Below are 26,430 nucleotides of genomic sequence, written 5' to 3'. Positions count from 1 at the left end.
ATATGTAGTTTTTAAACTCATAATTCCCTCAAAAACATCTGTCAGACTAAATTCCAGAGTTTGGATATATACACTGTACTCTAATTCAAAGTTAGGTAAATTATACTCACTATCATTATATGTACCCGAAAAATAATTGGCAAATAGATTGACTATTTCCTCACCACACTGAGCAATTACATCTCCACCACCTTCAATAGACATTACATTAGGATAAGCGTTAGACCCACGTGTAGCATTAACATGTCTCCAAAAAGAGCGGAGATTGCTTGAAAGATTTGCTTGAATATTCTCTAAATAGTTTTTATAACATACTGCTTGTAATGATTTACATCTTTCCCTTAACACTGAAAACTCCTCATATGAGTTGCCTGATGCTTTAAAATTCCGGTGAGCTATTTTTTTCTGTATGACAAGTTCAATCAATTCTCGTGAAAACCAAACTGGAAAGTTCAACGATTTAAACCGATTAACAGGAACAAACATACTGATGGCGTCATATAAAATATGGTAAAAATTTTCTATGCAGCAATTAGTACCTATCTGACAGTGGCGGCTCGTGGCTTTAGGGACAGGGTCGGCAAGGTTTTGTCTCCTCAGATAGGTATGCCATCTAATTAAAAGGCTTTAATTTCATAGGAGATTTTTGGTTTTTGTTTTTTTTATTTTTTTTTGTTTTTTTTGTTTTTCCTATAAATTTAGAACCTGAACCTGTTTATAAATTAAGTCTATTTAGTCTATGTTGTTTCGAAGTAGCAAAATGGGTTATAACGTCATTGTAAAATTTATTATTGCTTTGGAGAGATTTTAAAAGTTTTTTTCTATTGACATTTGAAATTTGAGACAAGTTTGACATTCTCTCTTGTTTCATGGTGTTTCGACAATACGTTTTGACTCTTTTGAGACCACAGAGATCCCGTTCATTTGAGTCAGAATTTGCCCACATTTGAGCACAATAATTTATTAATTTCGGGAAGAGTTTGTTGTACCTAATGAATTGCAGTATATAAAATTATACATATTTTGTAACTTATCCCACCTTCCGAAAATATTTGGATCAGCATATAAACCTGTTAATCCATTTTCTTATTCTTATTTTATTTGATTAAAGAATGATGGATAATTTTTAATGAACTTGTCTAATAGATATTTGAAAATTCTTTGGCGTAACTTTTAAATTTTGCATCGTCAAAGAGATCAGTGACTTATAAGTGAGTAAATAATAGTTTTGCCTGGTGCAATAGTTGTAACTTTTGCCTGGAGACCATACAATTCACCGACATCAAGGCAGCGCCGTCATAAATTTGCCTTACCAATTTATTTTTGATATCAAAACATTTTAATATGTCCTTTAAAACACCAAAAATACATTCTGTCTTATGGCTTCTACTCACGTCTGAAAACCTAAAAACCTCTCATAAATATTAGACGTAACGCGTATCGAAGAACAATTGATACTTGTGAATGACATGTTAACTCTATCAGTAGTTTCGTCTACTTCTACCGAAAAGCATCAAAATGTAACTAGGTACTAATTGATTCTTTCATTCTGTGTTGTTTTAGGTACGCCGCTAAATGTCTTCGAGTCAGAAAGTAAATTAGAAAATTTGTTAAACAATTTTATTTGTTCTCTATAATTAACTTGATGTAACGAATCCTCCGATTCATCCTGTCACCTAAATGGTAATTCCTAACAACTTAAAAAAATTACAATATCAATCATTAAACGACGTAAAACTATCTACTTACCTATTTCATAATTTTATTCCGGACGCGATAGCAAGGTACGTGGCTGTACGTGCCTTGCTACGTTTGCGGATCACCGCTCGGCAGATTGCCGTACTTGCCATTCAAATAGTACAGGAAATGTATAATTGGTTGCCTATCGGCTAATACTCCATAGCTTCTCATTACAAGCAAATCTTCAATCTGGGGACGGCTTGCCGAGCCGGGCTTTATAATAAGGATTCACACAATCGCAATCGGGTGCATGGCTATAGGATCATTTTTGAAAAGTCTCTTACGCACAGCGCACAGGGATCACTTAACGTATGGAATCGATCGAATTCTTTTAAAAACAATGAATAAAATTTAGTCTGTATTATCTCACAGATATTTTTTTTATTTCACAGAAACGAATATCATCAACTTTGATTAAATTAAATATTTAAAAAAATCTATAATGTGTCCATAAATGTGTGGGTCGGCACTACCGACCCTGTCGCCACTGGTATCTGATACATCTAATACCTCATTCCAAGGAATTGATGCTAAATGTTCATTTAAAACCTGATAATTACATTTTTTTAAATCATGATAAAAGACATCATATTTAAGAAATAAATTTATATTAGCTGCAGGTAACAATATAGTATAAGCTGAATGATGTTGAGAAGTATTCAATAGAATATCAGTAGAAATCGGCACAACTGCATCCCTCTGCTTACAAAAAACTAGATCTAAAAATTTATTATTAAGGTTAGGCAAAGTATTTACTTGTGATGTATTAAGAAAATTGTAGCAAGTAGAAACAATATTTGCTGGATAGTGTTGCGGACACTCAACTGTTACACCATCACTAAGATTATACCAGGATGCCTCAAGTAGGTTGTAGTCACCACAAATACAGAACTCACAGTCACTGAATCTATCTGCTAAGTCCAATATACAGGTGGAATGCTCCTCATATAATGACCCAGATTACCGTGGAGGAAAGTATACAGCACCAATGATTAACTTTCTAGTAGCACATATGACCTGTGCAAATACATACATGTTCCACAGAGGAATCGATAGGCTTAACCATCATTGAATGAAGGCGCTTATGGATAGCAATAAGGACACCACCACCACGAGTCTTCGAACTAGTTTGAGTGTCTCTGTCGTGCCTATACACATTAAAGGCACTCAACAGACCGATGTGTTAATTACGTGAATTTTGGGTACATTTGTCACCAATATACGTAAATTGCTTACGTGAATTTCACGTGAAAATTTGGTTGGAATGTCACATTGAAAATACGTCTTTAAATTACGTGAATAACTCGTCTTCAATAGACGTGTTATTTACCTTAAATAGCAATAAAATGTTTCGGGGAAATTCTGCAAATACGTGTTGATTAACGTATCTTTTAGGGAATGTATATATTAGTATTCACGTGAAAGATACGTCCTCGGTTCACGTAAATAATTTGACCTTAATTAACTTATGAATCACGTAATTATTATCCTTATATACCTAATATAAATAAAACAAGCATATAAACTATTAAAAATGTATTTATTTAGTAGAATTTAGAGACTTTAAAACATTTGTCTTGTATAATTATTATACAAGATAATGAAACAAAAATGGTACCGACCTAAAGACACATTAAAAAATTTGCCAACACAAAACACAACACAGGTCATTTTATTTCGAGGAGGACACTTCGACACTTTGTTTTTTCTAATTGCATAATTGCAGTGAGGTAAACGTTAATTAATACCACAGAATAACTAACCACATTAATACGAAAGACATTATTATAAATAAAACGAGGGAAATAAAGCTCTTCACGTTTCACTTTTTGTTGTGAGTTGTGACTAGTTGTGAGAAATGTGAGAAGCTGATATTAGAGGTTATGATCATCGATTATAAAAATCGATTATTTTTAAATTACAGTTAAACTATTCTACTTACTTTAAATTAGTATTATTTGTTTTCTTTTTGTTTTTAAATTTCTTCTACTATTAACTAATTGGTCTTACTAAAAATCTATTTCAATACCAGAATAATATAAAAAAAATAATCCTATCGAAACGTATCTATTATTCGATAAATCGATTAATTTAGTTTTCGAACCAACTATGTTGGTCACGTACCGTGGTCACGTGATAGTATTTAAAGGAGGAGAAAGGCTTGGTAGTACGTCATCACCGCGCGCAATTTGAAAATTAGACTCGATCATTTTAACTCCTGTGATATTATAACAAAAATAGCTTCAAATCAAGGTTGGATTGGAATAGTTATGCTAAATGATTTTAAAAGCGAAATCATAAACTTTTTGTTTAAATATTGGTATTATTTACATTACTTTTAAGTGAAATACATCTAATTTTTCGACGTTCATAAAATACAGTGAGTAAAATTCAAGAGATAGGTATTTAACCAACACCGTTGTAAAATTTTGTTTTTCAAAAGATTTCTCAAAATTTAACGAAAGGAAGTTATTTCTGTTTCGTGATTATTACGTGAAATAAACGTACCTTTGCGATGTAACCGATATTCACACCTATTATAAAAAACATGTACTATACTCGTCATTATGATTTTATATTATTCTAATGTCAAACATGTATAAAGGAAGCACTAATATATAGGTGAATGATTTGGCACTGAAATACGTTTTTTTCTCGTCATAAATCACCAAATTACGTATTCGTTGAAATTTGCCGTAAATTTAACGTAATCATCACGTAACTGGGCTCAAACCTGTTTGCTGGGTAAGATTTTAGAAGTAAGCCATGTTTCAATGATAATAATAATATCATAACTAGAAAGAACCACAGCATGTCTGAAATTTTGAAGTTTGGTGCACATACCCCCAGCATTCTGAAAATATAATCTCAATGATCGTTTTTTGAATTATTGAATTTCTTGACGATTCTGGGCACCCCATTAAAGTACTTGATCCTCAAGTTCTCTTCACCCTGTGTTTTCCTGTGTTCCAATTCCTGATAAACTGCCTTCACTTTCTCACGTTGCAATAGGGTAAGATCAGCTCCAATTCGCAGATTTGAACCCAATTAGGCTCTGCACTGTTTTAAACAAGAGATAACAAGGGCTGAATCATTGAATGCGACTTTAAAGAGGTCTTGTTTTATCCGCTAGTCGACCAAGACGAAAGGCTTTATAGGTGCTGTTGGTTACACCAATTTTATTGAGAACTCCACGTACCTTATTTCTGTCATGTTCCGCACGGATGTTAGAATCACTTGAATGGTTTTCAGGTACATTGTATATAATAATATCTTTGGCTCTCCGGCTCCTGTCTTCTATCTCCTCAAAAACTGCATCAGTATTTAGTGTTGGGGAAGATTTTAACTCCTGAATCTCCTTTTTAAGACTAACCACCTCTTGTTGAAGTTCCTGGACAATCCTGACCACCATGGGCGCTGATTTAAATGCATTACGACATTCAACACAAAGATGGAGGTTTCTTTTTTTTATATAAATGTTTTTATATAAATTTATATAAATTTTATATAAATATATAAATAAAATTTTTTTTATATAAATATATGTAAGTGTAAACAGATCATTTTACAGATCTATTTATTCTTGCGAGATCTTTCCTAACACTTAGAAATGTAATGCACATTGTTAATACTTTCTCACTGGCCCAAAAATTATGATTACTATTGATTTGTACACTAAGTTACTTCAGGCAGGTATTATTTTAACCATATAGTTTGTCTCTATAAATGTTTAGATCAATTAAAAATGGTCTCCATTCACTGATCTATCTAACATTTTTTTCAACTTATGTACTGAATGTTCCATTAATTTCACGTCTTCCCTAAAACAATATCAATGTAAAATCAAAAATTATTCCTTGCATGATTGCATTTATTTTTGGAATTTTACATACCTTATACTTACATCTAACAAGAGTAAATACATGTTTACATTTTCCACTATTTTCTGCTTTACATGAACCTAACATTTGGCAAATGCTCATGCCATTTAGATAGGGTTCCTTTAATTTCGTGGGGACTGGACTTTACTGAAGGAATAAACCATATATTTTTATGGTACCTATGCTCAGAACTTTCCTCTATTTTTCCAGCCAAAATAAGATGACCAGTGTTTAAAACTTGTTTTCCTTCTTCTACACTACTTCTTGAATTTTCAGTACCACCCAAGAACTTCAAATATTCCACGATACTACTTAATTAACTTCATGACTAAACAAAAAAAAAACTTTAACAATTTTGAAAACAAAAACAAACAAATCATAATCATTATGATTTTATTTTGGAATTTTGAAAGTTTGTTGTTGACAGAATGACTTGAATGACAGACGCAGACGATTTGTGACGGAACCAGTGATGTGGGAGGGAGAGCTGCGGTTAAAACCTTGTTAAAACTCACGGTTATTAGACTTTATTACGGTTGTCTTGTCCGACGGTGGTGGGGAGACTTATATTTTTGACTTTACGTCACAAGAGTTTACAGTCCCATATTTTTAAATGATTTTCGATCATTGACTGTGTGTTATTGTGTATATATGTGTATTATTTGTGTTATTATGAAATAATTAGACAAATAGTACACATTTTATCTTATACCGGGTGGTGAATCGTAAAAAGAGCCATAGGAAACTTAGTGTAAATTCTGAATTGTTGAATTCCTGCTTCCCTAATTATTTTACATCAAAAGTCATGAGAGAATACTTGTAGAGAATTAAAATCTGTATTAAAATCAAAAGTTCAAATTGTTCTACGATTTAAATGCATTCCAAAATTTTGAAAAATATGATATATTTGTCACAATAGGTATGCGTGTAAAAGTAAGGCCACACGTTACTATTTAACTGACAGTGCCCATACCATTGACTGAATAAAAAAATCTTTATTATTAATCCTTTCTCCGCAACTGAGGGTATCTTATTAACTGTATTGTTTTTAAACAATAGATGATAAAATAAAAATATTGACAGTTCAAAAATGTGAACATTATTGCATTGTGTGTGGCCTAAGTTTGGGCTGAAAACTAAAATGTATTGCATTTTTACAAACTTTTGGAATATGTTTAATTACGTAGACCAATTTTAACAGTTATTTCCAATACAGATTTCAATCCTCTACAAATGGTTTCTAATGTCTTTTGATGTACAATAATTATTAGGGAAGCTGGAATTCAACAGTTCAGAATTTTACATTGAGTTAATGCAAAATTTTGACGCATGTCAAAATTCTCAATGTGTTTTAATAGGGCTTTTCATCGATTGTCATTTGTTTCGAGCTTATGTCATGTGTCACATAATATTAATATATCTACGCCATACGTCTTGGTTTTGTATCATTTGTATATACCAATAACGTATGACGTAGATATATTAATATTATGTGACACATGACAGAAGCTCGAAACAAATGACTGTGAATGAAAAGCCCTATTGTATTCATTTTTTTCGAATCCTGAGAAAACTAATCAATATTTTTGAAAAATTTAAACTCAGAATGAAATACTACATTATTACCGAGGGCTGAAAGTACTTGAAAACTTCTATAATGTTTATTTTAATAAGTTACAGGGCTGAAAATAAAAGAGAAGTGTGATATTTAATTTCAAATATTTCATTCAATAGAATCTGCTTGTTTATTCTAAGGGGCTTTCCGCCCTCGGTAATAATGTAATCTTGCATCCTGCCTTTAAATTTTTCTAAAATACTTGGTTTTCTCAGGATTCGAAAAAAATCATATTACGATTCAAATGACAGTAAACTCTCGTGACGTAATCTCACCCTTAATTTTCATTGGTTAGTCGATTTAGGCAACCGTAGTCAAGGTTCATAAATAGACAGGTTGCATGGTAACTTTCCACCAATCAGCGTCGAGAATCTAATGGCGGGAGTGACGTCACCCAGAATGCTGCATACAAATTCATTCACTTCACTCATTGAAGTGAACTCGGAAAGTAGGAATGTATTGAAAATGTGTATATTTAAAAAAAATACGTTTGGATTTTTAATGACTATTTATTTCATATATTCTTTAAAAAATGTGGTAGATACCTGTAGAGTTACAAAAATCATAGAATATAATTGCAATTAAATATATGCAGTAGAATAGCATTACTACTTAATTAAAGCAGAAGGAGATTCTTTCTTGTGTATATATGGGACTAAATCATTCAAATATCCTAGGTATATTAATAATGGGTTGAATACAATTTACTTTTTTAAATGATTTTGAGTAGGTATATAATAATTTTGAATTGGGGATAATGCATGTAGTACATTATTATAAATTCCTCCTAACATGTAAACCATGGTGAAAAAGAGATTCAACTAAAGATTTATGTAACAAAATTAGTAGTTTTTCTCTTAAGTTTAACATAAGAGCATCTGATTACGTTAGGTACTGGATTATAATATCTAAAACTATTAAAACATTATGATTCCATTCAATAGGTACCTGTGAAGTTTTACATTAACAGTAAATTATACAAAAATACAATTTCAGTGCAATAAAGGGAATTTTCCCCATTTTATATATTCATTTAGTTTATAATTGTTTATTCAAACGATCTTCAGATGGCTGCAATATTGGTTATAATTTTATATGAAACAATTACATATAATAGATCTATTATCTATAGACTTAATTAGATATATTGTTCAATAAGTCTAAGCAGATTGCAACCTACACAGATGATGTAAACTTGATGTGAAGAACCGCAAGAGACATTACAGAACTGTAATGTCTCTATACAAAAATGTTCTTTACTATACAATACAGCAGAAAGAAAATCCAGTAGGTACTTAATACAACCACATTAAAATGTATCTTAACACTTGTAAAAGAGTTTTGGGTTTAAGTTATTATACTAAAAACACTTAATGATATCTATAGATACATTATATCTCAAGATATAAACACAAATTAAAACACTAACGATATTTAATAACAAAATATAGCCTCCAAACCACGTATCCTATTATGTTTACAAACAATTCGTAAAATTGATCGTCTGGGTGACGTCACGATGACAATATTTCATTTGTCAATGTCAAAGTTACCATACAACCTATGGTATAGGGACCTTGAACCGTAGTAATGTCTAAGAACCGTGGTTAAAACTCGCCCTGATGGAATACAATGTTGCCTAATTTACTGTTCCGTTCCGTCACAAATCATCTGTCATTCAAGTCATTTTGTCAAAAACAAATTTGTTTGGTTTTGTTTTCAAAATTGTTGTGAAGTTCTATTTTCTAGTTGGTTCTATTTTTTAGTCATGAAGTAGTATCGTGGGATATTTGAAGTTCTTGGGTACCTACTGAAAATTCAAGAAGTTTTAGAAGGAAAACAAGTTTTAAACTCTGGTCATCTTATTTTGGCTGGAAAAATAGAGGAAAGTTCTGAGCATACCATCAAAATATATGGTTTATTCCTTCAGTAAGATCCAATCCCCACGAAATTAAAGGAACCCTATCTTTCACAAATGGCATGAGCATTAGCTAAATGTTATGTTCTTGTAAAGCAGAAAATAGTGGAAAATGTAAACATGTCTGTACTCTTGTTAAATGTAAGTATAAGGTATGTAAAGTTCCAAAAATAAATGCAATCATGAAAGGAATATTTTTGATTTTGTACTATCGGCACAATCTGGCAACCCTGTAAGTTGTGAAGTAAGGCACTAATACGTCAACGCGGATGGCCGATGGCAGATCTCATCTCTTCTACTGACTGTATTGTATTGAGTTCAATAAACCTGAGAAAGTGCAAGAACCCTTTTACTTACTTAACAGAACATGGTGGCAGCTGGTGCACTTTTCCAGATCAACTTAATATTTCAAGTGAAGAGAGAGAAAAATGATTAGTGAAGTTTAACTTTTCCATGTGTAGTGTCTAGGTTATGTACGTTGTGTTGAAATCATACACAAAGCAAAATGGCAATGGCAAATACAGATTTAGACGTTAGTAGCGGCTCAACGACAATTAACATGCCTGTTCAGGTAAATCCACCGGAGAAATTTACGTTTTCACAGCCAAATATGTGGCCCCAGTGGCGCAAGAGGTTCCAGCGATTCATGAGCGTGTCGGGACAAGATCAGAAGCCGGAGAAAGACAAAATTGACATTCTTATGTATATAATGGGAGATGAGGCCGAAGAAATCGTTCTACAGTTTCCGAAAATTCCAGCTACTTATTCGGAGATGTTACAGAGTTTTGAAAATCACTTTATTCCCCGTCGCAACGTAATATTCGAACGGTTTAAGTTTAACTCCCGAATTCAACAACCAGGAGAAGCTATAGAACACTTTATTACCAGTTTACATTCGTTGGCAGAATATTGTGACTACAGCACCCTTAAGGAAGAGCTAATTAGGGATCGCATAGTGGTAGGAATGTCAGATACAAAAACTAGCGAACGTTTGCAACTACAAGGTACTCTGACTTTGAAAGATTGTATTATTGCTGCAAAACAAGCAGAAATGCAGGCAAATCAGACTCGGGAATTGCGTAATGAAAACCGTTATCATCCAACTCAAGAAGTAGCAAAAGTGGGTGTCCAAAATAGAGAACGAGGCAATGTCACCGGATCATTTCAGAAGGCAGACAACATCAGAAGAAAGAATTTCCAGGGAGACACGTGTATGTTTTGTGGTCAGCAATCTCACTCTAGGGAGGTATGTCCTGCTAGAAGGTCTCAGTGTAATAAGTGCAAAAAGTTTGGGCACTGGGCATCAGTTTGTTTATCTGGTAAAGGTCAAAGGGAAAATAAGGTTAGTACTGTAGAAATTGATAATTTTATGATAAATTCAGAGGGTAATAATTTGAATTTTGTCGGCTCTGTTTATATTAATAATATTGAGGCTCGAGAGTGGCTGATTTCTGTGCTTGTGTTTGAGCTGCAGACAAAATTTGAATTTTTAATTGACTCTGGAGCAGATGTTTCATGTATTCCTAGTTCTCTGATGCCTAAAGAGATATTAAAAACTTTATGTAAGCCTTATCAAAAAGTTACTGGTCCATCTGGCATTAAATTGGAGGTAGTAGGAACTCTTCCTGTTACCCTCTGTCATAATAATGACATTTCAAAAACTCAAATGTTTGTTATACAAAATTTATCTAAACCTATTTTAGGAAGGAAATCAATAATAGACTTAAAACTTCTACAATTTCATGAAAATGTTACAGTAAAAAATATAAATAATGTATTTAATCCAGAGGCAGTTTTCAGAAAATTTTCAACAATATTTAATGATATAGGTACATTTAAAACAGAAATGGAAATTAAATTAAAAGACAACATTAAACCCTATGTACAATCAGTCCCTAGAACAGTTCCTATTCCATTACTCCAACCGTTAAAAGAAGAAATTGATAGATTATTAAATCTAAAAATAATTGAACCTGTTGATTATCCTACAGAGTGGGTCAGTCCCATTGTTGTGGTCCAAAAAGGCCAAAAAGTTCGACTCTGTGTGGATTATACCCATTTAAACAAATCTGTTCTTCGTTCATATTTTCCTATAAACAAAGTTGAAAGTATTTTAGCCAGAATAAAAGATAGTAAATATTTCTCAAAACTTGATACTTCTTCTGGATTTTATCAGATTCGTTTAGACCCAGAGTCTCAATCCCTTACCACATTCATAACTCCCTTCGGTAGGTATCTATTCACTCGAGTTCCCTTCGGTATCACTTGTGCCCCCGAATATTTTTCTATATTGTTAAACAAAATATTAGCTGGTTTGGACGGTGTAATTAGTCACATAGATGATATCTTAATCCATGCTCCAACACTAGAAGAACACAACAAAATTCTGGATGAAGTATTATCCAGAATACAAGCTGAAGGTATAGCTCTAAATAAAGATAAATGTGTGATTGCTGTTCAAAAACTCCAGTATTTAGGTCACGAAATCTCAAATGAAGGAGTGTCAATTGCACCTGAAAGGATTTCAGCATTTGTTAACTTTCCAGAACCGACTAATAAAACAGAATTACTACAGTTTTTAGGTATGATAAATTTTTCATGTAGATTTATACCTAATCGCTCTGAAATCCTAGAGCCCCTTACGTCGTTACTGAAAAAGAGTGTCACATTTATCTGGGACAGTCCGCAGAAACAAGCCTTTGTAAGAGTTAAGGAATTACTACAAAAAAGTCCATGTTTAGCTTACTTTGACCCTACCAAACAGATAGCAGTTTCAGCGGATGCCTCATCATTTGGATTGGGAGCATGTTTGATTCAGTGTAATGAGGGTAAAAAGGAAATTGTTGCCTATGCTTCTCGTTTGCTTTCTTCCACTGAAAAAAGATATGCCCAAATAGAGCGGGAAGCCCTAGCTCTGACATGGGCTGCTGATAAGTTTCAAGAATATATCACTGGGATACCGATTGTTTTAGAGACTGACCACAAACCGTTGGTCCAAGTACTAAAATCAAAACCGATCGATGAGCTCACACCTCGCTTGCAAAGACTCAGAATTAGATTGATGAGATATGATTATGAGGTTCATTATACTCCAGGCAAAGAGCTGGTTGTAGCGGATGCTCTTTCACGTCGGTTCGATGAGAATAGCAGTGACCCAATTGAAGACGAATTAGCAAGCGAAGTAGAAGCTCATGTTCATCTTATAGTTAGTTCGGGGCAAGTAAAGCCGTATTTTATTGAAGAAATTAAGGAAGAACAGAGAAAAGATCCCATTTGTTTAAAATTAAGAGAATATTGTACGTCGGGTTGGCCTGAACAAAATAAATTAGAGGAATGCTTAAAGCCTTATTATAATTATAGGTTGGAGTTGTCTTTTAGCGATAATCTATTATTGAGAAATTCCCGATTATTTATCCCTAGATGTCTACAATTTCGGTGTTTAGAATATCTCCACCAAGGTCATTTAGGGATTGTAAAATGTAGAGCGAGAGCAAAAGCTTCAATATGGTGGTTGGGTCTATCCACTCAGATCGAAAATTTAGTTAGAAATTGTCCTATATGTATAGAACATAGAACAAATCCGGTAGAGCCCCTTATAAGGGATCCTTTTCCTGAGCGCCCATGGCAGAAAGTTTCTTTGGACCTTTTTAAACATAACTGCTGGTACTTAATTGTTACTGACTATTATTCCCGTTTCTTTGAAATATTTAAATTAACCACTATGACTGAATTGGTAATAATATCCAAACTTAAAGAACTTTTTAGTCGGTATGGGATTCCAGAGATAGTGCGTTCAGATAATGGGCCTCAATTCAGTACTCAATTTAGAATATTTGCTTCTCAATATGATTTCAGACATATTACTAGTAGCCCTTATTTCCCTCAATCCAATGGATGCATAGAGGCTGCAGTTAAAATAGCAAAAAATCTCCTTAAGAAAAATGAAGACCTTAGTCTAGCTTTATTAGCTTATCGTACCACACCCCTTGAATGTGGATTTTCGCCTTCCGAACTACTAATGAATCGTAAATTGAGATCTCCCTTACCCGTAATTCCAGAATTGTTAAATAATCCCGTTAATACTGATTCGGTGGTAGAAAGAGAGAATAGAGCGAAAGAAAAATCAGCCTTCCAGTTTAATAAAAGACATAGGGCCAGGACTTTGTCAGATTTATCTATAGGAGACAGTGTTTGGGTAATTGATTTGAGGTTGTACGGAAAAATTTCATCCATTTTAAACGAACCAAGATCTTATATAGTAAAAACCAAGTCTGGAAATTACAGACGAAACCGTCATGACCTCATTCCAGCACCATACTACTTTGAACCTGAATTTACTCCAGCACTGCCTCTGCCCACTTCTGATTCTAATTTTAATAGTAAAGAAGGTAGGTGGGAAGATTGTGCGAGTCGGAAGGATTGTGCGGGAAACAGTGAGTTGTGTAATGATAACAATATTGTGCTAACAGTTCCAAATACAGAAAATAACTGTTCTAATATGGAACAGGATTCGTCTCGTCCGAAAAGGATATCTCGACGGCCAGCTTATCTGAAAGATTATTTAATTTCATGAAAATTTGTTTTTGTAAAGAGGGAGATGTACTATCGGCACAATCTGGCAACCCTGTAAGTTGTGAAGTAAGGCACTAATACGTCAACGCGGATGGCCGATGGCAGATCTCATCTCTTCTACTGACTGTATTGTATTGAGTTCAATAAACCTGAGAAAGTGCAAGAACCCTTTTACTTACTTAACAGAACAGATTTTACATTGATATTGTTTTAGGGAAGATGTGAAATTAATGGAACATTCAGTACATGAGTTAAAAAAAATGTTAACAGATTGGCAAATGAAGACCATTTTTAATTGATCTAAACATTTATAGAAACAAAGATGTCCATGAACCTAGCAGAGCAAGGTTAGCAGAATGGAATCAGACCAAGTACATAATTAGGTGCTAATTAAGTACCCCAATCGCGAATTTAGTGCTCCTTTTTTTTTTTAAAAATTATGACGTGTTCTGCCAGGTACATATGAACTCAGCAGAGCACAACCATAAAAAACATCAAATCGAAAAGTGACCAAGCTTATAATTAAGTACTAATTAGGTGGTAATTTAGTACCCCAAACGTGAATTTAGTGCTCCCTTTTTTTAAATTATGACGTGTTCTGCCAGGTACATATGAACTCAGCAGAGCACAACCATAAAAAACATCAAATCGAAAACTGACCAAGCTTATAATTTAGCACTAATTAGGTGCTAATTTAGTACCCCAATCGCGAATTTAGTGCTTCTTTTTTTTTTTTTTAATTATGACGCGTTCTGCCAGGTACATATGTACTAAGCAGAGTACAACTTTAATAAACGTCAAATCGAAAAATGACCAAGCTTATAATTAAGTACTAATTAGGTGCTAATTTAGTACCCCAATCGCGAATTAAATGTTCCATTTTTTCTTTCCTTTAAGCCATGTTCTACCGGGTACATATGAAGTCATTAGAGTACTACCTCAAAAAATCAAAAAAGTCCAAACATACCTATCTTAAATTTAGGTGCTAATTAAGTGCCCTAATAACGAATTTCAGGAGCACTAAATTCGCGATTGGGGTACTAAATTAGTACTTAATTATAAGCTTGGTCACTTTTCGATTTGATGTTTTTTATGGTTGTGCTCTGCTGAGTTCATATGTACCTGACAGAACACGTCATAATTTAAAAAAAAGGAGCACTAAATTCGCGATTGGGGTACTAAATTAGCACCTAATTAGTACTTAATTATAAGCTTGGTCACTTTTCGATTTGATGTTTTTTATGGTTGTGCTCTGCTGAGTTCATATGTACCTGGCAGAACACGTCATAATTAAAAAAAAAAGGAGTACTAAATTAGCGATTGGGGTACTAAATTAGCGGTACTAAATTAGCACCTAATTAGTACTTAATTATAAGCTTGGTCACTTTTCGATTTGATGTTTTTTATGGTTGTGCTCTGCTGAGTTCATATGTACCTGGCAGAACACGTCATAATTTAAAAAAAAAGGAGCACTAAATTCGTGATTGGGGTACTAAATTAGCACCTAATTAGTACTTAATTATAAGCTTGGTCACTTTTCGATTTGATGTTTTTTATGGTTGTGCTCTGCTGAGTTCATATGTACCTGGCAGAACACGTGATAATTTTAAAAAAAGGAGCACTAAATTCACGTTTGGGTACTAAATTAGCACCTAATTAGTGCTTAATTATAAGCTTGGTCACTTTTCGATTTGATGTTTTTTATGGTTGTGCTCTGCTGAGTTCATATGTACCTGGCAGAACATGTCATAACTTAAAAAATAAAGGAGCACTAAATTCGCGATTGGGGTACTTAATTAGCACCTAATTATGCACTTGGTCTGATTCCATTCTGCTAACCTTGCTTTGCTAGGTTCATGGACATGAAACAAAGTATATGGTTAATATAAAATATTACCTGTCTGAAGTAACTTGGTGTACAAATCAATAGTAACCATAATTTTTATTCCCAGGGCCAGTGAGAAACAATGTGCATTTCATTTCTAAGTGTTCTAAGGAAAGATCTCATAAGAATAAATAGATCTGTAGAAATGAAGATTAACCTAATGTATTTAACCATCGAAATTATTGTATTGTTATAAAAATAATAAATCTCCATTTCATATTATTTACACTTACATACATTAGCCTGGAATTTCATTGTGTCTATATTAGTGGCCATAGTCACAAACCTACCCTAGTCTACGGAGGTACTGTCTTTAGCAGATGTGGTAATACCGGGTTTGATACATTATTGCTAAATAAAGTTTGTGAATAGGTAGTAACTTTTCACAAAATAGACAGTTTTAATAGTTTTCACTGTACTTAAATCTTTTTTACATTCAGTGGTAATAACATATTATATTTTGTCTTGGTATTTAAATTTACCTAAATATTTATAGAAATATACTATACTAAATTCAAGATGCAGTAGAAATAAACAAACAAAGACACGTTAAATGCTAATACTATGAGCACTCCCGAATCATAATTTACAATGTATATACATTGTAAATCAAAATCATGATTTCCAAAGTTTGTGCATTGTAAATTATGATTCGGGAGTGCTCCTAATAGTAGCATTTAACTTGTCTTGTTTTGTTTATTTCTACTGCATCTTAATTTTAAATTTAGTGTAGATGTGGCCATCATAGGACTCTTACTTATAGATGCAATAAAATTATTGGTTTATTTTCATTTTAAATGTTATACTTCCAGTATTTTATGTAGTAACTAGTATTAAAACATATATTTTTAATTAAAAATATAAATATCTTATTTTTATAATGAACAACATTAAATTTACTTCTTGTGGGAGTAAAAAAAAGTTATAGTAAATATTTTTATCTCGTTTAGCTTTTGATGATATTTGCCATATGTTTTTGTAAGACATGTTTAACGAGTAGTCTAAGGGCATATTATTATACATTGTTATACAAAATAGACATAAAATTTTGAAACTTTCAGCTTCACTTTTTCATTGTTTCAATATTAAATCCCAAATTTAGACTCTCCACCATTTTCTCATAAAAAAGTATGTTCAGTTTTTACCCCAGGTAGACATTTTTACTGAAACCACCAAAAAATTTATGTTACTTAAGTTTATAAGTATTAAAAAAATGCGTTTCATCAGATACACAAAATAAATGCAACTGATTATGTTCAGATAGTGGTGTCCCTCTTAATTTTTATTCCTAAAAACTTTAACTATTAAACCAAAGTTTTAGTTAAAAAAAAACAAAATGTTTGCTTTCTGTGTGGAATTACAAAAATAAGTTGAAATGCTATATAATTTCGTATTATTTCCTGGTGATCCTCTGCCATACTAATTTTACATTGTTCTTACATGCAAGCATTTGTAAATTAATTTACCATTAAAGGACGGCCCAAGGTATATTCATCTTAAGGTGGTTGTAGTTTTGTATATTTTATTTTTATTTTAGTTTTGTAATGTTTTTAAGAACAAATAAAATAATTATTCTGAACTGTTGTTTCTTTATCAAACTTCTTTTTTTTTGAAAAAAGTACATATATCAACAAATCCATATATTTAAATTCAATATATAAATGTAAATTTTATAGATAGAATTTACATAAAACAAGAATTTTTCATGAATGTTCATTCAGTTTATCTATTCTTCTTGTCTTTTTTCCTTATGCCTATTACAGTGTCAGATTATGGTCCGTTGTTTCTTTCACCCATTTTTCTACGCTTTTCTGTTTTTGGCTAGGCTTTTCATTTCTTCTTTCGTTTTCCCTCGTACATGTACTAGATCCTCTATTTGATACCTCCAATTCTTTCGGGGATGTCCTCTTCTCCTTTTTGTTGTGTTTACCATTTCCAGAATTTTCCTGGCCATCCTTTCTGGTTTCATTCTTATGATATGTCCATACCATTCCAGTTGTTTATTTTGGATGTGATTTAATATTGGCTCTATTTCTGTTCTTCTTCATTTCTTATTCTACCCCATTTTCATTTTCCTGCAATCATTCTCAAGTGTTTCATCTCCATTGCTTCTATTTTTGACTCATGTTTCTTCTGTATTGTCCAATTTTCACTTGCATAGGTTATTACTGGTCTTGTCGTCTTGTTATTGTATTATGTGTTGTATTAATGAAACTTAAAAGCATATTGGAGATTTATAGATGCATTTATTATACAATTCTTGTAGATACAACCTAGCATGAGCACGCTGTGATCTAGGGCTTCCTAACCTCTAAAAACCCCTCTGTAGGCGACTGTAGGGATGATTCGATACTACCAAGTACTCATATGGTATTGAAACCATATTCGATACCGAGTACTGGTATCGAATGAAAATACTAGTATCAAAACAATTCGCGATGATTTTACTGAATCTTTTATTTTGACAAATGACATTTGAATATTTTTGTAAAAATAAAAATAACCTATAAAATAAAGTTTATTTTTTACCTGTCCTGTAATAAAGTAATGAAATCATAAATAAAAATTGAAATAAGATATAAGATCATTGGAAAAGAGGAAAACGTTGAATATAATTATTTTGTCATTTAAAGAATACCATAACCCATAACACTCATCATACAATTTGCAAGTGCAATTAGATATACTATTTTAGTAGTTGTTAATTACTTTTACATATTATGGGTAGGATAAAATGGGGAACTTATGGACAATGTATTATTAGGAAATAGTGGATATCCAGTTCTCATCTACCTAATGAACACTGTTGCAGAATTTTCAGACAGTAGTTGAAATGCTGTATAATCAATCACAATCATTTCAAGAATTGTTATTGAAAGAACATTGGTATTTTGAAGAGATTTCCCATTTTAATTTGTGTAATGAGGTGCATATTACTTTTTGTTCAAAGAATAATATCATAGGGATGGTTCGATGCTACTAAGTACGCATATGGTATCAATACCTTTATTCGATACTGAGTACTCGGTACCAAATCAAACCATATTCATTGAAATACTGGCAAATGACGGTGCAAGTACATTTTCAACCATGAGCAAATCTAGTGCAACTATATTTAGTGTGTGTTTGTTTTAAAATATTATTCTCCATTTAAGGCAAGCTTAAATGGTTAATGTTGATAATTTTATTTTGATTGGACTGCAGTTTGTTAACAAATTTATAAATAAATATATTGGTGACTGATTTGAAGTATTCTATTATTATTATTAGCAGTTTTTTTAATAAATTTATAAATATATACATATAGGGATGATCTGACGCTAATAAGTACTCATATGGTATCATTACCTTCATTCGATACTGAGTACTCATTATCGAATCAAACGATATTCAATACTGAGTGCTAGTAGAGTTATATCATTAACCTCAGATTGTTCAGTTTTACATAATATTGGAGTAATTATTCAATGCTAGTAAGTACTCATATGGTATCAATACCTTCATTCAATACTGAGTACCTACTTTATATCAAATCAAACCATATTTCATGCCTAGTACTATATAGTAGAGTGATATTATCAATATCAGCATGTTCAGTTTTACATAACATTGCAGTAGTTATTTGATACTATTAAGTATGTACTCATATTGTATAAATTTGATAAAGTACTTGGTATAGAAACAAGTCATATTCAATGCCGAGTACTAGTAGAGTGATATCATTAATATCAGCTTGTTCAGTTTTACATAATATTGCAGTGGTTATTTGATGCTAGCAAATGCTCATATGGTATCAATACCTCCATTCGATACTGATATCTAGGTATCAATTTAAACTGTATTTGATACCCAGTACTAGTTGAGTGGTATTATCAGCTTGTTCAGTTTTAGAAAATATTGCATTAGTTGTTCACTGCTGGTAACTACTCATATGGTATCAATACCTTCATTCGATACTGAGTACTCGGTATCAAATCAAGCCATATTAGATACCTAGCAGTGCCGGTTTAACCACTGGGCGCATGGGGCGGGCGCCCAGGGGCCCGGGCCCCGGAGGGGCCCGTTCCTTTTAATTATAAAAAAATAAAGTCGCTAAATAATCTACATATTTTCCGAAAATAATATCATATGCAGATACGCCAATACACTGCAAACGCCTATGTTCTATTGTTACATCTCTTCACGCCTATACACAGTGGCGTAGCCTAGCCCCACAGGGCCCCGTGTCAATGTTTGTGGCGGGGTCCTTTTCCAAAAGCTACAGAAAGTTGTCAGAAAGATGTCTCGAATTGTAGTGAATTTTGCATGTGAATCCAGCTTGGAAGCAACTAGTTATTTCAGAACTGTTCAAAGTATCTACACGTTTTTTTCGGCTTCTCCTCAAATGTGGAATTTACTGAAAGAAAGCAGAAAATGTGTAAAAAGAATAATTTAGACTAGATGGTCCGCCCGATTTGACGCTGTTAATGCATTATTTAAAAACTACGGATCCATCAAACATATTTTTTCCAGTTAAGCAATAATAGAGATGAAAAATCAGCAGATAGAAGTGAAGCCAAGGCACTGTACAATAAAATGGATACTTTTGAGACAGCTCTATTGACACTAATTTGGGCAAGAATTTTGGAACGAGCGAATGCAACAAGCAAAACGTTAGAAACTGTGGACTTAACGTAGAGCGTGTCAATTGGGGTAGAATTAATGGCGCATCTCTTTTGAGCTTTGTTGGAGACGTAAGAAATAAGTTTGGCGAAATTGAACAAGAAGCAAAAATTTTATTTTGAGAAGGCTAGGATATCTCAAACATCTACTATACAACTAACTTTCAAAGAAAAAATAAAAACATTTTTCGAAGAAGCAGGTGAAAGTCAAATCATTTTAAAGGGGCAAGAGATATTCAGAATTGAAGTATTTACTATTTAATGTTATATGCGACAAGATTACTCCAGATCTTTTAAAGAGAATTGGCTACAAGGATGTAACATCAGCTTTTAGATGTTCTTTTACGCTAGATAAAGAAGAAGTCAAGACGTCAGTAATTAATACTTTATACGAGAAATATAAAAAAGATGTTGATGAAACCAAAGAGAACTTGCATAATGAAATTACCCATTTTGTAACGTTATGCCAAAATTTAAATAAACATACATTTTATGAAAAATTTGATGTCATCCAGGATGTAAAGGCAACTTTTCCCAATAGTTTAACTGCAAATTTATTTGACGATACTAATTTCTAATGCGTCATGCGAGTGGCCTTTTTCGGCTTTAAAATGAATAAAAACATATTTAAGGTCAAATTTGGGTCAAGAAAACCTAGACGCATTATCACTATTGTATATAGAGAATGAAGAACTGGATAAACTGAATTGTGATAATATTATATGGCAGTTTGCGAATGCCAAGTCAAAAAAAAGTGATCTAATTTTTGTCTTCATGAATTTTTTAGAATATGGTTTTTGTTTGTCATGTGTTGTTTTGTGAAACTTTCTGTTTTTGATTTATGTTTTAAAATGTATTTTTGGATTATTTTTTATAATAATAGTCTCCCGTTTTATACCGCTGACGCGACGCGGCTTTGGGATTATATCAGGGTAGTCTGCTATATCTAGCGCCTACGGTATACAAGGAGGGTAACAGGGTCAGTGCTACGCTTCAACGGCCTAATATTACCCCGGGTTTTACCCAAGGTACTCATTTTATTCAGACTGAGTCGACCTGGGGCCTATAGACATTTTAAAATTGTCTAGTTTTTCTTACCGACACTGGGATTTGAACCCCGGCATACCAGCACGCGAGTCAAGCATACTACCGCCTGAGCTACGCCGCGCCGGCCGGAGATTATTTTTTAGGTTTGATATTCTTCTTGCTTGTTTAAAAAAAAATTATTTTATGGATTTTACAATAAATCTTTATAGTTAATGTATGTGTTTTCTTGTTAAAAAACTGACAACGAATAGCAATGAATGGGGCCCCTAAACCTCCAGCGCCCGAAGTTAGGTTAAACCGGCACTGATACCTAGTACTAGTAGAATGATATCAGCTTGTTCAGTTTTACATAATGTTGCAGTAGTTATTCGATGCTACTAAGTACTCATATTATGGTATCAATACCTTCATTCGATACTGAGTACTTGGTATCGAAGCAAACTGTTTTTTGTAGAATTATTGAGACAATCTTTATTTAGCACTTTATTACAATTATATTTCCAAGCGACAATCCATATTATTAACCTAACTTCTACTACCCTCTTGACATCCTGTCGTTCTCCCCAAAGAGGTTCTGTCTCAAGTACCGACTACGTTTCTGAAGGAAACGTATAAGTGGTTGCATACTGAGCTGACTCTACATTCTCCTCTTTTTAAATGAGGTAAGCCACAGAGCTCTCTATGAGAATTCCAGGACCCCAGCAAATATAGAATGAATACATAACATAACATAATATACATAACTTAACAACTATAGTCGGACAAGTAAATTGGCTTTTTAATGTTCCTTTTAGGCCTCAATAACAGATCAGGTTCCTGTACAGGTAAGTGTTCACTTTGGACATCACTTTTATTTGGTGAAGCATCGACTCCACAACTCTGACTCCCATGTATAGTCTCTAAAGTATCAGAGGAATTATTTATATTCTCATTCTCCTTTTCTTTGTGGGAGAAGCCTGGAGTTGCTAAGTCGCTGCCGTCAACAAATTTCTTAGGAACTAACTGGTTACTGGTATCAGGAGTATAGTAAGGTGCCTGGACCAAATGCCATCTGTTACGTCTGAATTGACCACTATTAGTTTGAACAACATAAGAGCGTGGTTCTTCACAAATTTCAATTACCTTTCCATATTGCCTAATATCAATAATCCAGACAGAATCGCCCACATATAAAGGTTGCATATCCTTGGCTCGGTGTCTACTATTATAATTATCTGCTTGTTTTTCCTTATTTTCCCTTTCTCTTAATGACACTCCCCCCTTAACAACCGATTGTTCCAAATTTACTGACAACTGTGGTAGATTAGTTCTTAATTTTCTAGAGAAAAACAGCTCTGCTGGTGAAAGTCCACACCTTAAAGGTGTAGCCCTATAGGCTAAGAGCGCTAAAAATATATCTTCACTATTCTTTTTGATTAGTTCTTTAGCAGTCTTAACTGCCCGTTCAACTAATCCATTGCTCTGTGCAAAGTATGGGCTACTAGTTACATGAATAAAATTATAATTTGAAGCAAATTTCTTAAATAATGTTGAAAATTGTGGTCCATTGTCACTACGCACAATATTGGGAATACCATATCTAGAGAATAAACCTTTCAAGTGATTTATAATAACAATTTCAGTCATGGAACTGAGCTCAAATATTTCAAAATATCTGGAGTAGTAGTCCACGACAATCAAGAACCATTTATCCAGTTTAAAAAGATCTAGCGCTATCTTTTCCCAAGGTCGTGTACATGATTCTTCTTTGTAAAAAGTTTCTTTTATATTTTCACGATTTTCCACACAATTGGGACAATTTCTAATCATTTTTTCTATTTGAGAAGACAGCCCGATCCACCACACTGTAGATTTAGCCCTGTCCCTGCACTTGACTACCCCCAGATGACCTGTGTGAATATATTCTAGACATTTAAGTTGTAAAGCTGCTGGTATAATAATTCGAGAACTTTTTAATAACAAATTTTCACAAAATGATATATCATATCTGAATTGAAAATATGGCAAAACATGCACAGGAATTTTAGACTTTTCTGGCCATGAAGTCAACGTACATTGTTTTATTATTTGTAAAACAGGGTCATTGCTTTGTTCCTCGATTATTTGCTTTATAAACCGATCTTTTATGGGTAAATTACGGATTACCGATTTAACATACCCCTCGACTTCAATACCTGTCAACTCATCATTACTAGGTACAGAATTTTTTATGGGACTTCGACTTAGTGCGTCTGACACAACCAACTGTTTTCCTGGGATGTAAACTACTTTATAATTGTAACGCATTAATCTCATCCGAAACCGCTGCAACCTAGGAGATAATTCATCCACATTTTTCGTCTGTAAAATTTGAACAAGGGGTTTTGAGTCTGTTTCAAAAATCAAATCTTTGACCCCTGTTATATAATCAGCAAACTTTTCAGCTGCCCACGTAATTGCCATGGCTTCTTTTTCTATCTGCGCGTATCGACCCTCTACTTGACTTAATAATCGAGATGAAAATGCCACTATTTCGCGAGATTTATCTAGATTTTCTTGCATCAGACAAGTTCCTATGCCAAAACAACTAGAGTCTGAATTTACAACAATAGTTTTGTTCGCATCAAAATATGATAAATTTGGGGAACTTTCTAAACATTTTTTTAGAGTATTTAGAGCTTGAATTTGAGCAGGTCCCCATAAGAATACTGAGTCCTTTTTTAGAAGAGATGTTAAAGGTTCTAAAATTTCAGATTTGTTTTTAATATATTTACCCGCAAAATTAATCATACCTAATAATCTTAAAAGTTCTGTTTTATTTTCTGGTTCTGGGAATTCTCTAATTGCTCTGACCCGTTCAGGATCTATTTTAACCCCAGAAGTAGTGATGATATGCCCCAAGTACTTGACTGACTTAGCAGCAATGACACATTTGTTTTTATTAAGGGTTATACCTTCACTGTGTAATTTTATTAGAACTTGGTTTAAAATTTCGTCATGTTCTTTGACTGAACTAGCATGGATTAAAATATCATCCATATAAAAGACTACCCCTTTCATACCTGAAAGAATCTTAGAAAACCTAAGTGCAAAATATTCTGGAGAACATGAAATTCCAAAGGGAAGACGTGTAAAAAAATATCGACCAAATGGTGTGATGAATGTAGTTAGCAATTGGCTTTCTGGTTTCAGTTTAATTTGGAAGTAACCACTAGTTGTGTCGAGTTTAGAAAATATTATTGAATTTTTCAGTTGAGCCAAAGTATGCTCTATTTTTGGAAGTGGGAAATAAGCTCTTAATACACTTTGGTTAAGTTTTGTGTAATCTCCGCACAACCTAACAGAGTCACCCTTTGGTACACAAACAATAGGACTTACCCACCTGGTATGTTCTTCAATTGGTTTTATTATACCCAACTGAAGTAGACGGTCTAACTCAACTTTTAACTTGGGCATGAGTGGTAATGGAACTACTCGTGGTACTGACTGAGCAAATGGCTGAACATTAGATTTTAGCTCAAGTTTCATTTCTGTTTTAAATTCCCCAATATCATCAAATATTCCTTGAAATGACTCAGCTATCGTTTCTAATGAGTACTTGCTAGCACTGTAGGTCTCTGATTCTGCCCCAAATGCATTTATATTTTTAGATACTAAGTTATTAATATAACGTGAACTATTTTTATTAATATTAAGCATTTTTAATTTTATAATTCCAGGCCGACCAAGGATAGGCACCTTTAGATTTTTTACAACATATAAAGATTCTGAACACATATTGTCATTATAAGTCAAATTAACATCAATTTTACCCTCAATTTCTAGTTTTTTATTATCAGGGCCCCCTATGGACTCCTGGCAAACATACATTTTATTTTTGTAGAAATCAGACAACATATTTCTAGAGACACAACTTACATCAGCACCTGTATCAACAAGAAAAGGCATAACATATTTATTGTCAACTAAAACTTTTGCAAACCACTGATCTTTATCATTAGTGTAAATGTGTCCTAGATGAAAATCAAAGTTATTTACCTGTAAGTTTTCCATTTCATTTTCTATTCCTACCTCACTTTCAGCACAGTTTTGACCTTCAACTACTCTTACATTCCTGCCGGATCTACATCTAGCTTGCCAATGTCCTTTCTTTCCACATAATCGACAACGACTATCTTTTGCTGGACATCTTTCTCGGCTGTTGCAGCTTGGTACACTACAGTATGTACATTTGTAGTTTTTGTTGGATTTCCCCCATGTGTTCTGTTGTCCATATTTATTTGGTTCTGCTTGTGATTGTGACCAGTAGTTACCTCTGTGTGCATTGACCGTAGCTACTTCTTGTACTCGTTCTTGCCTAAGAATCCTGTTTTGAGAATTCTGCAGCTCGGCTTGACGTACTGTTAATACAGCTTCCCCTAATGTTAGGTTCTTTTGGAGTTGTAACCTCTCACTTACTTTTACATCTAAAACTCCTACTACTATGCGGTCTCTTATTAACTCATCTTTTAGAGCCCCATAACTACAATGCTCTGCCAGGCTATGAAGTGCAGTGATATATGCATCCACCGACTCCCCTGGCTGTTGACTACGTGTGTTGAACTTGAATCGTTCAAATATTACGTTCTTTTGGGGTATAAAATGAGCGTCAAACTTCTCGATAATAATACTATATACTTGCTGTGTGGGTGTTAGATTAAATTGAGTTATAATTTCCTCTGCTTCTGCCCCCATTAGATACACTAGCATATCAATTTTTTCAGCTTCTGGTTTGTTTATAAAACCACTAACCCACATATATCTTTCTAACCTCTTTTTCCACTGATTCCATGATCCTGGAAGGGAGAAATTAAACTCAGAAGGAGCTGATACTGTTGCCATGTTGGCAAGCACATGGCTTCCTGCTTGATTCTCTGCCATCCCTGGAATTATTTAACTCTATTTCTGCTCTTCGAAGAAGGTTCTACTTGCCAAATATTCCTCGGAGTATTTGCAAGTTCGCTGCCACCATGTAGAATTATTGAGACAATCTTTATTTAGCACTTTATTACAATTATATTTCCAAGCGACAATCCATATTATTAACCTAACTTCTACTACCCTCTTGACCAGGGTTGCCAACGACCGAACGT

At 33.4% G+C, this 26,430-nt stretch overlaps 2 protein-coding genes across 2 annotated transcripts; one reads left to right on the top strand and one right to left on the bottom strand.

Moving 5' to 3' along the window:
• Positions 1-9,659: 9,659 nt before the first annotated feature.
• On the top strand, positions 9,660-20,288 carry LOC126892203 (uncharacterized). Its single transcript, XM_050661710.1, has 2 exons — positions 9,660-10,910; positions 20,124-20,288. The coding sequence occupies exons 1-2, from the start codon at positions 9,660-9,662 to the stop codon at positions 20,286-20,288; spliced, it is 1,416 nt and encodes a 471-aa protein (XP_050517667.1).
• Positions 20,289-25,212: 4,924 nt separating this feature from the next.
• LOC126892200 (uncharacterized) lies at positions 25,213-26,218 on the bottom strand. Its single transcript, XM_050661698.1, has 2 exons — positions 25,337-26,218; positions 25,213-25,224 (listed from the first exon to the last, which is right to left on the bottom strand). The coding sequence occupies exons 1-2, from the start codon at positions 26,216-26,218 to the stop codon at positions 25,213-25,215; spliced, it is 894 nt and encodes a 297-aa protein (XP_050517655.1).
• Positions 26,219-26,430: the final 212 nt, after the last annotated feature.

This window comes from Diabrotica virgifera, chromosome 1 (genome assembly GCF_917563875.1).
Source record: "Diabrotica virgifera virgifera chromosome 1, PGI_DIABVI_V3a".
NCBI classification, from domain to species: domain Eukaryota; kingdom Metazoa; phylum Arthropoda; class Insecta; order Coleoptera; family Chrysomelidae; genus Diabrotica; species Diabrotica virgifera.
This window is presented reverse-complemented; position numbering and strand designations above follow the sequence as displayed.

Excerpts from the sequence above, each read along its gene's own strand:
- LOC126892203 (XM_050661710.1), top strand. The coding sequence starts at position 9,660 with ATGGCAATGGCAAATACAGATTTAGACGTTAGTAGCGGCTCAACGACA. Across the intron at positions 10,911-20,123 it reads AATTTCATGAAAATGTTACA|TTAAGCAATAATAGAGATGA; the intron begins GTAAAAAATATA and ends TATTTTTTCCAG.
- LOC126892200 (XM_050661698.1), bottom strand. The coding sequence starts at position 26,218 with ATGGCAGAGAATCAAGCAGGAAGCCATGTGCTTGCCAACATGGCAACA.